The following is a 16,742-nucleotide window of genomic DNA, read 5'->3' on the forward strand; positions in this document are numbered from 1 at the left end:
AGCGATATGTAAGGTTAAGTTGATGTTTGAAAACGAAACGAAAATATGAACTGATCGTGATAGGTAAAAAGGCGCCGGCCTGTCAAGTCAGACTGTATTTATAAATAAAAAAACGTACCTGTTTCACTTAAACGTTCATTGAGAATTCATTTCTGGAATTGTTAGATTGACGCACAAGTCTTATTTTGTTTTTCAACGCTTTGAAATTACATTAAGTTCTAGTAATTTGAGGGAATATAAGTCTTTTATATTATACTGCTTTCTTATAGTCAAAAGTGCCAAACCACAATATCATATCATATAATACATCTGAACCAATCTACGATAGTTTGAAACTGTAATTATTGCTATAACGTTAATATTATTAGTAAATTTTGTTATTTCCTTAAACTCCATATTAAGTAAATAATTATCATATCGTATAGCTTTTGAGAAAACATTATCTGAATCACCGAATCGTTAATTATTTTGCTGTGAGAATAAATTTTATGACATTTTCTACAAATTTAAAAATAAGTTTAATAAAAAAATATATAAATTTCTCACTACATGGCCTTATATATTAACATTTTTTGAAAAAAAAAGTTGATTAAATATATTTTCGTACGATTTAGCACTGCATGCGGTATAAGAAGTTTTTTAAATAAAAATATAATATGTAAAGAAAAACTAGATTAAGACTTCAGCGTCAATCTAATATTAGTTTTAAATTATCCCTTATTGCATTTCCATCCTTAATCAATGTGTATAAGTATTTTCAATGCATCCGTCTGTGGCGTTTGTTTAATGATTAATACCAAATTATTTATTTATACATGAATATTATATCGTTAACATATTTTTTGTACATTCCCAACGAGGCAAAAAATAAAAACGACAAATATATGAAACCAGCAATATGAATTAAGTCAGTATTGTAAAATCGCCACATCCCATCTAGATTTATTGTACATAATATACATATATACAAAATTTATACATATATGTGTATACACTCGTGCGTACACGCATATGAAAAAATCACAATCTGTGGGTGTTATTTTTAGATGTCTTGTTAGATATTTCCAGTTATGGTTACTGAATAAAAATTTAGGTTTACGAACGATACAAATGAAAAAAACGCATCTAGGCACTAGATAGGTACATGATGTAAAAACATTTTCTAATCATCTGCAGCGTTTATGTTTAGATGAGTCGCTTCCCGCCCATAACTGTTGTGGATGTTTTCCATTTATACTTTGGTTGGATTGCGCCGCCGAGGCCCTCCGTCTGATCCGTCGTTTGCGCTTAAATTTTGAAACGTTTTTTAAAAATAAAGTATATATATATATGTATATTAAATAATGATGAAAAATCAGGGATTGTGACGGTCGAGCTCGCTGCGCAACGTGAACGAAATAACTCAGCGAACGTATGAGAAATTATTGTACATATTACTTGTAACTATTCATATTGCATTGTTTTGTTCTTATATTTTCGATTTTATGAAAAATAAATTTGTGTACTATTAAAAAAAAAACAGCATTTAATTTCCTGCTACCTTTATTAGTTCCAATAATCATTTCCAATGTACCGCAACACACTTTCACCGTTTAAAATACAATCGTAAGTACAATTTTCATATGTAGCAGTTCTGCAATATTTTGTAATCACAAATAAATTAATTCACAAACAGAATTTGCATTCAATGTAACAAAACTCTGAGCAGATTATGTTTAAACTAATTAAAAAACATTTAATATAATATATGAAGATCTATAGGTAAGTACACATTATTTGACTTAGTTAAATATAATACACTATTTTTTTCAATAGTCAGTGGATAAAAACAAAGATAAACTAGAACAAATAGTTTTTTTTAAATCAATAAAATTTAAAATAACACACATAGAGCAAGGTAAAGGTTATAATAAATAAAACATAACAATAGTAAAGTACGATAACATAATTATCTCGACAATCTTACCTCTGCTCAGTGTATATCCTTCAAGATGAATAACTAATCACAGAATATAATTAAATCACACGTTGAACAATGTTAATATGCACTGACTCTTGAAAATAAATAGTTAAAAGATGTCCAACCAACAAATAAACATGTTAACTGCACTTTTCTAATGTAGAAGAAATAGGTAAGACATGAATTTATTCATATTCAATTTTATTTTATCGAAAAATATTTGAGGTTATGTTATGTATGCCCTTCATAAAAATATCATCAGCTATATTTTCAATTTAAGAAAAAGAAAATTCATTCATCTATTATTGAGTAGAATAACATATCCATCTGTCTGTAAATGTTTAAATATCTCACAACTACGTTTATCAACTACCATGTTTTGTCTAATCTCCGTACTTGACTTAGCGATATGAGAGAAGACTTTGTTTATTGTCATTGCATATTTTTTATTGAAACGGTTTCATTGCACATTTTCTGTAGATTTTAATTCTTCAGTAGCATAGTGTACTGCAATAAACCACTTCGGTTCAGGGAGTTTATGAAACATGTTTAATTAATTGTTAGCTTTGTCTACATTCACTATCTTGTTGTTTGAGTAAAATAAACATGCTGCAACTGACATCATTTCTCAAATAAAAAAGTCAATTTCATTGACTCTTACATTGATCGTTTAAAAGTTCAAGTACTTTGACTTAGTCTTAAAAAATCGCAGTGGAACATTCTGGGAGTCATTTTTGAAAGCATAAGGCACAAATACTACATTAACTAATTTTTTAACATATAAATTTACTCTTTTTAACATTTGACCAACATGTCTTACATTGTTCTTGTTCAAGTGGTTCATTATGGCCCTAATGGACACTTTTAGTCAACCTTATTGCTTGATTTAAATTTATACAACTACTGCTTACAATATCCACGTAAACAAAAATTAAGAGCAGTATCATACACGTATATATTTAAATCAATAAAATCATGGTTTTTAATTGGCTAAGCATAATCTGCTCAGAGAAAAACATAAAACGTTTCATTGGCACAAAGCAAAGCTTATTTAAAGATGCAGAAAAATAAAATTTCCAATCTCCATTAGCAACTTGTGAATGGAAGTTTTCTTAAAACATAAAATAAAGTATAATTAATGACGGAAAAATATTTTTATAATTATTGCTCCTTTGCATAAGCTCCACTGATCACATTTGGTAGCTAATCAAAATAATTGGTGTCAAAATTACCGATAAGCTTTTTTAGCGTGAGAATATATTAGAGGTATAAGGATATGTTTTTAATTAAAGACATTTAATGCACAGAAATGCAATTATTTTAATAATTTTAAGAAAAATTATTGCTGTCTTATTTTCTCACATAAAAGGTATTATAAAATTAAAATAAAATCGTATCGGGTTGAATAAATAAATTAGTATCTGACACCAATTATTTTTTTAAGAAAAAGTGCATCATAAGTGTACTTTAGTCAACAAAACATTGTGTCAAAAATTAAAACAGATTTATAATACATATACAGTCATTAATGGCATATTTTAATTTGTAATCGCAGATTTTGTATACAAAATTGATCGATCTTAAACAATCTGCAGTTTACCCTGTAGTTTCACCTTTCGCATACATTTTTTAAAACTATTAACTATTTATCGTAAAACTATCAATCAATGGCTAGCTGTATTGTGCTCGCTTCGATAAAATACATTGCTTGACAGTCAATAATCAAAATTGCACAAGCATAGAAGCGACCGAGAAGAGCAATTATACTACAGCATAAAATGACTATAAATCTTCATACCTAAATTAAAAGTTTTCTAGAGGAATTTTCATATTATAATCTAACCACGAGGAATTAATATAAATATCATGGTATGTTTTTGGTAAAGTAAAAATAATATCACAATATGTATGGATTTTTCTTGTGAGGTCGTTAAAATAGTTTGTTTAAGATTTCTGTCTCTTTTAAAGAGACAATTCTATAAATTAATTAAACGGAAATAACATAAATAGTTGCAACAGTAAAACAATATTGACTAGTTAATGATTTTAGTTGATACAAATATTTTGATTAATCAATATCACAATAATTGCAAAAAATATAATATTGCGCTATATACACACATTACTTTATATACATACATACGTAACAACGACAATGAATCAAAGTATCAGATTTTAAAAATCTCGTCATTATGAAAAAAAAATATTTACAACATTTAAATTACAATTTGACATTTGTTTATATAATTAGCGATATTATCCATTTTCGTCATTTTATATTTTAACGTCAAATCTGTGACATAACACTTTTACCATTATCTATTTAATTATAAATTATTTAACCGCATTTGGTCCACAAAGTCTAACGAAATAATAATATATATATATACATTAAAATAATACAATACTAACCCTCATTAAATTATTTTATAGGACGCAATAAATAAAATTATTTTATAGAAATAAATAAACAATGGCATCATTTCGCATATTATAATATAAATAAATGGAATACGATTATTGAGATCTTGTTTATAATTTATCAATACGATAGAACCCTGAAAATGATTTTATAAATGATTAAATTTATAATATATTTGTGATATACAACAAGAAATACTCTATGAATAATTTTTTATAGATTTTTTACTTTGACTACTTTTCTATTTATTCCTTTTTGAATTTATAATTTAATTTAAAAACTAACCTTTGGAATCACCGACTGCCGACGGTTATAAATAAAAACGTTCAACACAATCGTATTGTTTCGAGGTCACGCCGTATATAGAATGTATTTTATTAAATATACATTGCATTTTTTTAAAACATTTTCGATATTAGTAAGTACGTACATTCATATGACAAAATGTAGGCCATTTTTTAACATTTATAATGCATTCACTCAAAGAAGGCATTTAAGATACTTTTACCCAAAATAATCCCGTGTAGTAATTATTTATCGGAATCGTCGACCAGATGGATGCTGTCTTCGGCGAACGAGTTTTTACCTCCGGCGCTCTTTCGGATAGGTACCGGATGATGCAGAATAGAAAACCTGTCGTGTTGAGAGCTTTGTCGTGAGCGTCCGAGAGCATTTTTCAAATGCGTTTCACCTTTAAAAACAGACACTAACATTAAAATTTAAATTAAAACCAAGACGACACGATGAGTCGTTACTCACCAGGCAACGAGAGCGGCCGAGAACTTCCAAGGTCTTTAGTTTTGGGCGATATTGGTCTAGAAGACGATCTCGCTCTCAATGGGTTATTATTATTACGAGTATTCGTCCTAAAATCTCCTGAAACATAATTTAATATTTAAATACACCATTTTAATTTTCAATATGAGCATTATTTACCGCGTAAATCTTCACTTGTGTTATGTAATTTAGCGGTGACTCTCAACGGAGACTTCCGCAGTATTGACGAACTTAAAAAATCCTAAATTTAAAACTTTCAGGTCAGAATAAACATTAAATTTGATATAAATTTATTTCATATAAATCAACTTTTATGCAGGGTAGTTAGTAATAATGAAACGTTAGTAACCTTGGCGTGATCAGAGTTGTTAATTGAAAGGGCACTGTAGGAGATGCATTGTGGCGTACTTCCACTAAAATCAAAGGCACTAGACGCCCTAGACGACAAAGAATCTAGACGCAAACAAAATTTCGATTACCACGAGTACAGATTAAGTTTAAAACGAATCGAATAATAAAGCCGCACGTTTGAAAGAATAAGATAATTAATAAAGCACACTATATATATATATATATTACAAGTACATATTTTATTTTTACCTTGAGGCCAAAACGATATCGGCGGCGGAGATCTTATCATGTGGTCGTGTATTTCTTTCAGAGTTAGTGGATCTTCGGACAGCAAATCTATAGACGCATTGCAGAATTCCTAAACAATCAATGAGGGAAATGTAAATTTTCGTTGCATCACAAACTAACATATGCTATAAACATTAAGGGCAAAGCACAAATGTAGATTATACAATTATGTATTGTATGTTCCAGTGAATGTGTATTACCAGTGAAGCTAGATTTTCATTAGTATAAATATAATTTTACAAACTCGACCAGTTTTTCAATTTTTCAACCAACAATTGATTTGTAATTTCACAAAACTGTATTTGTTTACAAACAGATGTTTTGGTAGGACATTTTACATTTTAGAGCAGCATATAATTTCACTATAGCTAATCAGTTTAATTATATTTTCGCTTTTTAATATTATGAATCTACTATGAAGTTTTTAAGGTTAATATAGAGAGATGTAACATATTACTTTTTATCTTTTTATTAAGAAAAAATAATGGTGTTACTCCACACCTAGCAATCGTGAATTATTACCGGTCTAAAGGGCTGTTCATTCAGTACAATATTATTTTTTCCTCTTAATAATCTTCTTCTGGGTAAGCCTATATTAATACAAGTATATTTAACTGCTTATACATTAAAAATATTTTAATAAATATCGGTTTGAGGACAATATTGAAACGAATATATAGCAGACTTATGATATTTTGAAAACATTTTTTTTAACTAAAATATGAATAGGCAACACTTAAGAAAAATACAATAAAGTTATTTTTTACTCAAATAAGACAATGATGAAGAGTTCAAACGTCGTCCTGCAAAAACCATTCCCATGTGATGCAAATGCCTCACCACAATTGACTAATTGACTATAATGAGATCACCCTGGTATTTTGATGTATATTAGTTTAAATTATTAAATTCAACTTGCAACTATCAGGTTTCAAAGAAAAATCTTTGGATCGGAATACTTTAAACCATCTCTGTGTCAGCCGAATTTTAGTGAATTCTTGTTGTACAGTTTAAATATTACATATTCTAGCTGTATTCAAGCAATGTGTTAATTTGGATGAGCGCACGAAACTCATAATATTAGATATTATAACTGTTTTTAGTTTGCCAACATGAGTTATCAAAAAAGGAGAAAAACTTATAATTTTCATGAAGAATGGGAATGGACATAATTTTTCATCATGTTTAAAGAGAATTGCTGCTGTTTGATTTGTAATTTTTCCGTCGCAATACTTAAAAAAAGGAAATTTGAAGTGTCATTTAAATAAATTGCATTCTAAATATCAATCTGATTTACCACTTAATAGTGAAATAAGGAAGAAAAAGTTGCAGGAACTAAAATCTGGTTTAAATACGCAATAAATGACAATTCGAGCAATTTAAGGCTGCAACGTTTGCTTCTTTTCGAGCGAGACTTTATTGATGGTGAGTTTCTTAAAGAATCTTTTGTTGAAATCGAAGGTTCACTGTTTGAAAACTTCATGAACAAAAACAAAATAAAAAGAGCCAATCGAGGTCTACAACTGTCTTGAAATACAGTTATGAGAAGTATAGAAAAAATAAGCCATAATGTAGATAAACACCACGAAAGATATTCATGAATGTGTTTCATTTATAAAATTTTAATTTAAGACAATATAAACTTAATTTTTTTTAAGAAAAATAATTACGAGGACAAATATAGTCTAAGTTAAGCACTGTTTGAAAGTAGCCAAGACGTATCTGATTCTGCATAAAACAAATTACATTTCATAGAGTAAAATATTGAAGATCAACTAACAGAGCTTAAGATAAATAAATTTAGGAGACAATAGTGATGATAAATAACTCAAGAGTGTGATGTTTGAATACATCAAATCAAAGTCTGTATTTCAGTAACATCTATTTAATTAATTATAAACTATTATTAGAGCTTACAATAAATATCACTATGCACGAGAGCTCGATTTTGTGATGAAATGAAACCTAATTACATAAAATTCACTAATGAGTTGATACGAGATATAAATGCTTCTCTCATGGTAAATTTTATGTTGTAATATCACAATGAAAATATTGATAAAACAAACCTGAGACATCAACACTGCATCATCAGATTCACATTCATTTAACGAATTTTCTATTAGGCTCTCCCTACTCGCCATCACTCGCTAAAATAAAATATAATATAATTAGTTTTATGATCAAATTTTTTATGCATATGCATACTAACCTGTAAGAAAGGATTATCTTGTCTCGAGAGTCTCAAAGCCTCCATGTCCTGCGCTATGTTCCTCGTCCGTCCCGGTGTCAACGTTAAAATAGAAGAATCGAGCGTATCGCTCGACACTCCCAAGAATTCGACAGATCTTGAAGCTGAAATGCGATCAAAAGTATTATAAACAGTTATCGAATGGCAATTACATTTTTTAAAGATAATAAATGAGATTCGTGTCGCTATCTAACAATGTAATGTCTAACCAGAAGCCGAGCTGTCCATCGTTTTTCGACGACGAGCTGTCAAAGTGTGACGTAAATCTTTTCAGTTTCGACCTAACGAAATGACGATGGATTCGTCGTCGTCCTTTCTCTTCACATAAAAATGGGAAGGTCGAAATAAACGAACGGAGGGTTGAGGGATGCGGTCGCAGAGATGAGGACCACCGGATCCATCAAAGGAAATGACAGCGACAATTGTTGTTTTTTTAATTGCGCATAAGGTCGAAACGCGCATTAATTCGGCTAGGGGGAAAAATATAAAAATCAAGACTTTTCAATTTTTAGTAAGAAATGTTACGTGAGAAATTAGGTGGTACGTTACTAGACCGCATGAAAAACTGGCTAAATTGGATTAACAAAATTAATACGATTATAAATATGTTTAGCGGCGTGGAAATTTCACGACGCACAGTGGGGACTTTCAACAAAAAACTCTTACTTATTTACTAAATTATAACCATTCTGATTTTACATATATATATTATTAATATAATTTATTTCTTTATACCCGCTATATTTTTATTTTTACGGATTGTCATAGGAATATTATTATACAAATTCATACCTCCGTACAATATTCTTCTAGCCTTACTCGTTTTCTTATATTATACCTATCTATCCTTAAATGTTTTCTATTTCTAGTATTAAATCTATGTACATATTTATTTCTTATTAAATACATATTAAAATACTCTGAAAACAAATTATTTTCTAACATACATTATATATAAATACTAAAGCAATCATTTTCAGTATTTCTTGAATATCTAACTAATTCAATCATTTATTCATACTTCTACAATTAGTAAATATATTTTTATTCAAAACTACTCTCATTGCCCTATTTCGTAATTTTTGTATCATCGTATTATCTAATTTATTAATCATATATAATATCATTGAACAATAATTAAAGTGTGGCAATATAATATTATTGTAGATTATTTTTTTTTGTATTTATACATATTTCTCATCCTAGATAATATACCTATTTTCCTACCAATTTTTTTTTTATGTAATTACATGTTTCTTAAAATTAATTTTTTTATTTAAAATTACTCATAAATATTTTTAATTATCAACTATTTATATCATAGTGTTATTTATAACTATGCTTAAATTATTATTTAACATATCTTTATAATTATTAATCATACATTTAGGTTTATTCTCATTTAGTGCATTATTTTTAACCATATTTATATTTTACTTAATTCGTTATTTAAGTTATCTACAACTTTTTTAATATTAACAACTATACAATAAATTAAAGTATCGTCTGTAAACAAATGCAACATTTTTCTATAATAATAATTATATAAATTAAATATATATATATATATATATATATATATATATATATATATATATATATATATATATATATATATATATATATATATATATATATATATATATATATATATATATATATATATATATATATATATATTATATACAACAATGATCTTCAAAATTTCTGAGTGATTTAATTAATAAATATTGTAATTTAGTTTCTAGTACGTATAGGTCAATAAGTTCGCGGAATGTAAGAGTTATCGCAGAGGAGGGGAATACTAATCTACACAGTTGGAATGTATGATTCATTATTAGTATATGTACTAAGTATTAGTACAATTGTGCTATTATTATTCCAGATATCGCCGAACAAGCACGTTCAAATGTGAAGAACTCCTAAGTATGGACAAAATTGAGTTTCGCGCCGTCATTAAGTTTCTTACAAAACATGGAAAAACTTCTCAAGCCATTTTAAAAGATATGCTAGTTATTTATGGGAACTGTTGCGCTGAGAAAACCATGTTTTAATATGGCGTAGCCTTTTCAAGCAAGGAATAAAGTCGATTGAAGACGACCCCCGTCTAGGACGGTTCATTGAGGCCACTTCCTCAGAAATTGTTGTAGAAGATGCTCGATTGATGCCCGATTGACAGCTATCTATCTCTCTCGTAACTACTGCGTAGGTATGAGAAAAATATACATTATATTGACGAGTTCCCCATTTGTGCTACCTAGTAACCAGAACGACAAAAACCAGCAGATGAATTTATAAATTCGTGAATTTCATATAAAATAGGGGAAATCTCAGTAAAATAAAAAATATGGCTATAATCTCTATTAAGTGGTGATGAAATTTTGCGAAAAAAATTTTTGTTCAAATGTCGAGTTTAATTGAATGAGTTTCTTGAATGAATCTTCTGAAGAGATCTTTTAGTTTTATAAAGCTCTTAATCACACTATTCTATTTTCCAGGTACTGATAGTTTCTGCGTAAATATGGTTTCTCATATTTTTAAATTGTATTTAGCTGTACATATTACCAATAGAAATTGACATGATGATAGTTTTCCTTTGTGGTATTAAAACTAAATAATAAATTAAATACCGATCGCATAAATATATGTATGTGTATAACTGTATATATATTTGTTACAATACTTTTAGAAGCATTATCGGTAACCGATTCAACTACTTTTTTTTATTCTAATCTCATTTATATTTTTTATAATTTCTCCTTCAATATAGTATTCAGTGTTTTCGTTAGATCCAGTTTTTATTAATTTGTAATTTCAAATATGGCACCAGTTTTAGTTTGTATGGTATTTGATAATTTAAGCGTTTTTTACGTATCATAACGTCTCATTTCAAGTTAATAATAACTGAGGCATAAAAACTAAAATATTTTTAGGCTTAAAAATTCGCTTGGCCCCATAGTGCGACTGATGATGTTCGAAGTGAGCGTTACATTGTGTTAACACTGCGATCAAATTGCGGATCGTTCGTGTATAGATTAGTAGTGTTCTAAACTATTGTCTTGTGCAACATTATAGGCAAGTCTTCGAATTCTACTGAATTTGCGTTTCTGCTCGTATTTTAGACTCGATGTTATTGCTTACACAAAGACACGTATAACGCGCATGCGCTAGTATCAATCATGGTTGTCAACGCAGACAAATTTTATTCAAGCACTTTTTGATTTACCATTCTAAATATATTGCCTCATCATTGATAAACATATTAAGTTATAGTTTAGATTTTATCGCATTTATACAACTTTATTATGAAAGAAATAAAATATTTAGAATGATCTTTTAAAATTTTAATCGCCGTTTTTTGATAATTTTTTTACTCCGTTTTATTAATAGCGAGCAAATTTTTAATATTTAACATAAATTTACACATAAATGTTCTTCATATACAAGTTTTTTTAATCGAAGGTTCAAACAAAACAATATTGTTTATTTTCAACACCATTTAAACTAGAGCGTTCCAAGTCTTCCAAGTCTTCCAAAATTACTGAAAATTGTTTTTAAGCGGTAGATGCTCGAGCTATACGATTATTATTCACAACTTCCCGTGAATGTTGACTATAATCTTCATGTTTTTTTTATCAGCATATTATAATAATATTTGAATTTTATAAAATCACAATTTGTTTTTACTAAGTACATTTTTTTTATAAATAATAAAATGGTGTAGTTTTTAAATATTTTACTTTATATTCTATATATCAACTCGAATTTCTAATTAAATCAAAACATTGTTTTTTATGTACGTCGTGATTTATAAACATTGTTGTAAATTAAAAAAATCACTATTGCTATTTTAGTATACTAATAGATATCTCTCATTAGGTAAATAAAACTTTCGAACCTTGGTTGTAAAAGAACCCAGGCACGAAATGCTATGTGCAGGTTGGTAGTACTCAGTGGCAAACATTAGGGTCTGGACTTCGGGGCGGGCCAAAGTTAGCGTTAATGCATCGATGATGCTCGTCTTCGTTAAGGGGAGCGCGACACTTAAAAAATATTTTCAATTCGCATTCTGTACGATACGCTGGTTCATATCGTTCTCGAATATGCTCCCATTGTCTGGGATCTTAGAGAAGTGAAGTATTCCTTGTTGTTGGAGAAGATTAAAAAATCTTAAATATCGCGATTTCGTCCCTTATTCTTGATCGTCACGATCAGGAAGGACTGGCCCGAGGGACAGGCTGAACAAGCGGTCGCATGGGGCGCCAGCTCCAGAGGGGCGTCAAATAATTTAAAAAAATGCGTAACTGACCTTGTCAACTATTATCACCCCTCTGGAAAAAAACTGAAATGACGTCCCTGATTTTAAACCAAAAATTCTCGGGTTCTCCATAAAAAAATCTAAAAAAACAATCGCGAATCTATCCTGATAATATTTTTTAAAATATAATATTCTAGTAAAATCATATTGGAATAAATATTCACATGTAGATATATATTTTTACTAATAAAAATTTAATTTATCTGGTAGATGAATATAGATATACATTTACATACTTATTATTATTTATTTATTTGCAATGTATTATATAAATGTTACAGTAAATGTGTATTTTTCGGTGCAATTATATTTTCACTAATGAAGCCCAAATTCATCAGTAGATATATATATTTTTACTAGCGAAAATATAATTAAAATAATAAGCCCTAGTGAAATTATATACTGCCCTAAAATGTCTATAAATTCAATTTGATAGTTGCGAAACGTCCATTTTCTGTTCATACCAAAACCTAACCTACACGAATTAACCAAACTCGACTTGATTTATAGAATTTTCATTAGGTCAAGTCCAAAATATAAACTAAGTTAACTCATCTCCCAGGGGAAAATAAGCGAAAGAAGAAGTACAGACAGATATCGCATTTCGCATATTGCTCCATATTTTGTCTGCATTTGGATATTACACTATTTAAAAAAAAATATGATAGTTATCTTTATCTGATATGAGAGTATTGGTCAAATTGTATTCAACCCGAATTTTGGTTTAGTCAATAGGAGAGCGCAAAAACAATTATCACTTCTCAGAAGCCAAAAATTCACATCAAAAGCAATAAAATCGTGTCGGCGCCGTCGCGTAACGCGGTAACGAGCGTTCTCACTGCGACGGCGACGGCACTATTTTATTGCTTTTGACTTTAATAACAGGGCAGGTAGAGACATCTCCCCTCTTTGAATTTAACCAGAATAATGCATGTAAAATTATGAAATACTATGAATCTTAATGAAATCGAAATATTAAAAAAACTACCACTGACTGGGCAACTTATGCCCTCCCCCCCTCCGGAAAATAAAAATGTAGAAATATTATCAATTTGTCAAGATACAAATTAAAATAATAAGTCTAAATATTCTTGCGATATTTATTTTTATTAAATCTTATATTGCAACCTGACAGTCGTAAGCCCAATGCGGTACAGCGGGGTAAATCTATACCAACTGAGTAAGTGGATCAACGTAATGAATACCTACAATTAAGTATTAATTAATTATTTGAAAGCATAGGAATCGGTGACATCTATATTATTAATAATAAATTATTATGTGCTATACAATTTATAATCAATAGATGTCACTGTAGTTTTTCATAAATAAAAATTCGAGTGCCGCTGCCAGGGCTCGAAAACTTCAGAGTTATTATTTTGAGATGTTAAGGACTATGCTATTCCGTCATTTTATAGCTATAGTTTAATATTACTAGGGGTAAAAGAAAGCCAAACTCTCCGGAACCCCATTCCATATTAAAGATTTTGCTTTTTATAATTAAAATAGTGTTATCTCTACCTGATTTTTTGCGTATTCGTGAAATGCTGCGAACGTTGAGAATGGAACGGATTATATACAACCCCAAAATATTTATAAAATTTGTAACAATTATTTTATTTTGAAAGAGGTACTGGCGTGAAAACGTTTCATCGATTTTTCAAAATTCATGCATCAATTAGCTCGGTGAAATAATTATAATTGGGTTTCGGTATTAATCATTTATCTGCCCTCATTTTCAAGGTTTAAAACTCAAATACTTTGTTGTCATACATTTTTTTGCAAAACTAACGGTGACAATAATATCTATTGAAATTAATTGTTTCAGTTTTTACCGAAGTTGAATGTTTCATTAATAATTTAAATATAAATTACAAATAATTATAATAGTAAAATGTGAATATTTAATATCCCTGCGCTGAGTTAATGTATGTAATGCGCACACACTCGAATAAATTGAAAGGTTTCGAAGACTTAAAATATACAACAATGCTTTCGCTTTTTGCTGGATTTTTTAACACAGATTTATGGCTATGTATATTGATATTTTCTCGACATATTTCTTTGTCAGATTATTTTCGTACGATTTTATAAAAAAAATATATGAATTCTAGAGCTAATATTTATACCCACGAGACATCCCTGCGTCACAAGATGACATTCGTCACCACAGTTTCTATCGCGCGTCATCGCCGATAGCGCACTGGTGTCATTTTTGCATTCGCTCGCGTCTCGATTGTTTATGTGCTGAGTATTCAGATATTTTCTACGTAAATAACACGACTAAAGTGCATAATATTTCTTACTACCCTTCGACCGAAGCATATCGCGGTGTTCTTCCATTATAAATAAGACATGTGATTAGTGCGGATATCCTAAGTTCACTTCAACGTCCAAACTCACTCAAATCTATCTATAATATACGGCGACTTCATGGAGAACATACTCGAGAACGATTTGAAACAGTATGGCGAAAGCAGTAAACCGAGGGACATGAATGGCAGCGCCGGGGAAAACGTTGCCAAAGACTGCGCGGATTCAGAAAAGAAGAATAAACACCATCACTCTTTACAGAAGATATTCAAGAATTTCGGACAAAAGGTGCACTCTTGGAGGCGATCGAGCGTTGAAGATTCGAAACATCAGGAAGAACCACCTGTGGAAGAAGAGTATAGAAGCAGATCCAGGTCAATGGGATCGCACCCTCATCACGCGAGGATGGACGATTGGGGCCGCATTTATAGCATATATGATGGGATCATCAAGAAAGGCGCTCACTTTCGGCGGATGGTAGAAGTGGAGGAAACGGAAGCTACTAAATATGGAAGCGGGTCATGGAATCCCGAGCACCACATCGATCCTAGACACTCGGCCATCTTATTCAGAGACTATCGTGGATTGCCTGTCGTGACGCCGTTCTTGAGAAACGTCGACGTCGCCGATCTAGAACGAGACGAGTCTCAAATATTTGTAAAATTCTTCATGTTCCACAAATGCTACGACCTGATCCCTGCGTCGGCTAAGCTGGTCGTGCTCGACACTGGATTGCTCGTCGAGAGAGCATTCTATGCTTTAGTTTATAACGGCATGCGCGCTGCTCCTTTGTGGGACTCCAAGAAGCAGAAGTTCGTCGGCATGCTCACGATCACGGACTTCATCAAAATATTGCAAAAATATTACAAAAGTGCCGATGTCGCAATGGAAGAATTGGAGAAGCACAAATTAGAATCTTGGAGAAACGATTTAAATGGATGCTTTATGCCGTTGATTTACATTACGCCTGACGATTCCTTGTACGAAGCGATCAATCGATTGATATCGAACCGTATCCATCGATTGCCAGTGATCAACACTGTCACCGGAAACGTCTTATACATCTTGACACATAAACGCATCCTCAGATTTATGTTCCTATATATTAACGACTTACCAAGACCGGCATACATGAATCAAAAATTGAGAGACTTGAAGATTGGCACTTTCGACAACATCGAAAAAGCTGATGAGGAGACAACCATAATAGACGCTCTTGAAAAGTTTGCCAAAAGGCGAATCTCTGCACTTCCCATTGTGGACACTGACGGAAAACTGATAGACATCTACGCAAAGTTTGACGTTATTAATCTAGCTGCTAAAAAGACATACAGTAACTTAGATGTAACGTTAAAGCAGGCAAATTCGCATCGCAATGAGTGGTTCGAGGGTGTGCAGAAATGCACGTTGGATGAAACACTGTTTAGTGTCATGGAAAGAATCGTAAAAGCTGAAGTACACAGGCTTGTGGTGGTGGACGAGAAAGACTGCGTTATTGGTATAATATCGCTGTCCGACTTGCTTCAGTATCTGGTGTTGCGACCACAGCATGCTGACTGAAGACAATGCAGTCAAATTGGTAACTAAAACATTACTAACACTAATCTAAATGGATCTTGCTGGACCATCTTCTAATAGGATATCACAGACTACGAGAATATACTCAAAATAGTACTAATATAAGTTGTTAATTTTAATTTCTATATATGTACACGACTGATAATGAGTGTAGTTAAATGTATAAAATAAAATATTTTTACGGGTACTTAAAATCTTATATTATTTATAAATTAAGTTTTTCGTAAAATTAAAATAATCTTAAATTGTATGATAGTTTAACGAGTGCTCTGTCTTTCTATGGTAATATTTAAATTTTAGTATATTTTTATAGTTTTAAAATAGCAGGGTTTCGAATCGGAACTGAATCGAAAACAGGAAAAATCGTTATTTTTGTCGGATCGAAAACCGGAGCTGAACCAAAAAAATCCGTTTATTTCTATTCAGTCCGTGTTCAAGTTGTGCAACATTTAAAAAATATTTGGAGCAAATTATAATTTTTAAA

At 30.3% G+C, this 16,742-nt stretch overlaps 1 protein-coding gene and 1 pseudogene across 4 annotated transcripts; one reads left to right on the forward strand and one right to left on the reverse strand.

Annotated features, from left to right (window-relative positions):
- Positions 1 to 1,524: 1,524 nt before the first annotated feature.
- On the reverse strand, positions 1,525 to 8,548 carry LOC148228636 (uncharacterized). Of its 3 annotated transcripts, XM_088199006.1 has the most exons (8): positions 8,259 to 8,548; positions 8,011 to 8,153; positions 7,868 to 7,948; positions 5,760 to 5,868; positions 5,509 to 5,612; positions 5,319 to 5,400; positions 5,142 to 5,258; positions 1,525 to 5,073 (listed from the first exon to the last, which is right to left on the reverse strand). In XM_088199006.1, the coding sequence occupies exons 1-8, from the start codon at positions 8,275 to 8,277 to the stop codon at positions 4,913 to 4,915; spliced, it is 816 nt and encodes a 271-aa protein (XP_088055132.1). In that variant the 5' UTR covers positions 8,278 to 8,548; the 3' UTR covers positions 1,525 to 4,912. The 3 variants fall into 3 exon arrangements, 2 of the variants coding, with proteins under 2 accessions (XP_088055132.1, XP_088055133.1); XR_015811534.1 differs by lacking the exon at positions 5,509 to 5,612 and having other exon boundaries at positions 8,259 to 8,507; XM_088199007.1 differs by lacking the exons at positions 1,525 to 5,073; positions 5,509 to 5,612 and having other exon boundaries at positions 5,200 to 5,400; positions 8,259 to 8,492.
- A 6,015-nt stretch (positions 8,549 to 14,563) lies between these two features.
- LOC148228637 (5'-AMP-activated protein kinase subunit gamma-1 pseudogene) lies at positions 14,564 to 16,452 on the forward strand (annotated as a pseudogene). The gene has a single exon (XR_015811591.1). The product of XR_015811591.1 is annotated as a 5'-AMP-activated protein kinase subunit gamma-1 pseudogene (transcript).
- Positions 16,453 to 16,742: the final 290 nt, after the last annotated feature.

This window comes from Plectrocnemia conspersa, unplaced genomic scaffold (genome assembly GCF_051122295.1).
Source record: "Plectrocnemia conspersa isolate PC_06_02 unplaced genomic scaffold, ASM5112229v1 ptg000012l, whole genome shotgun sequence".
Lineage (NCBI taxonomy): Eukaryota > Metazoa > Arthropoda > Insecta > Trichoptera > Polycentropodidae > Plectrocnemia > Plectrocnemia conspersa.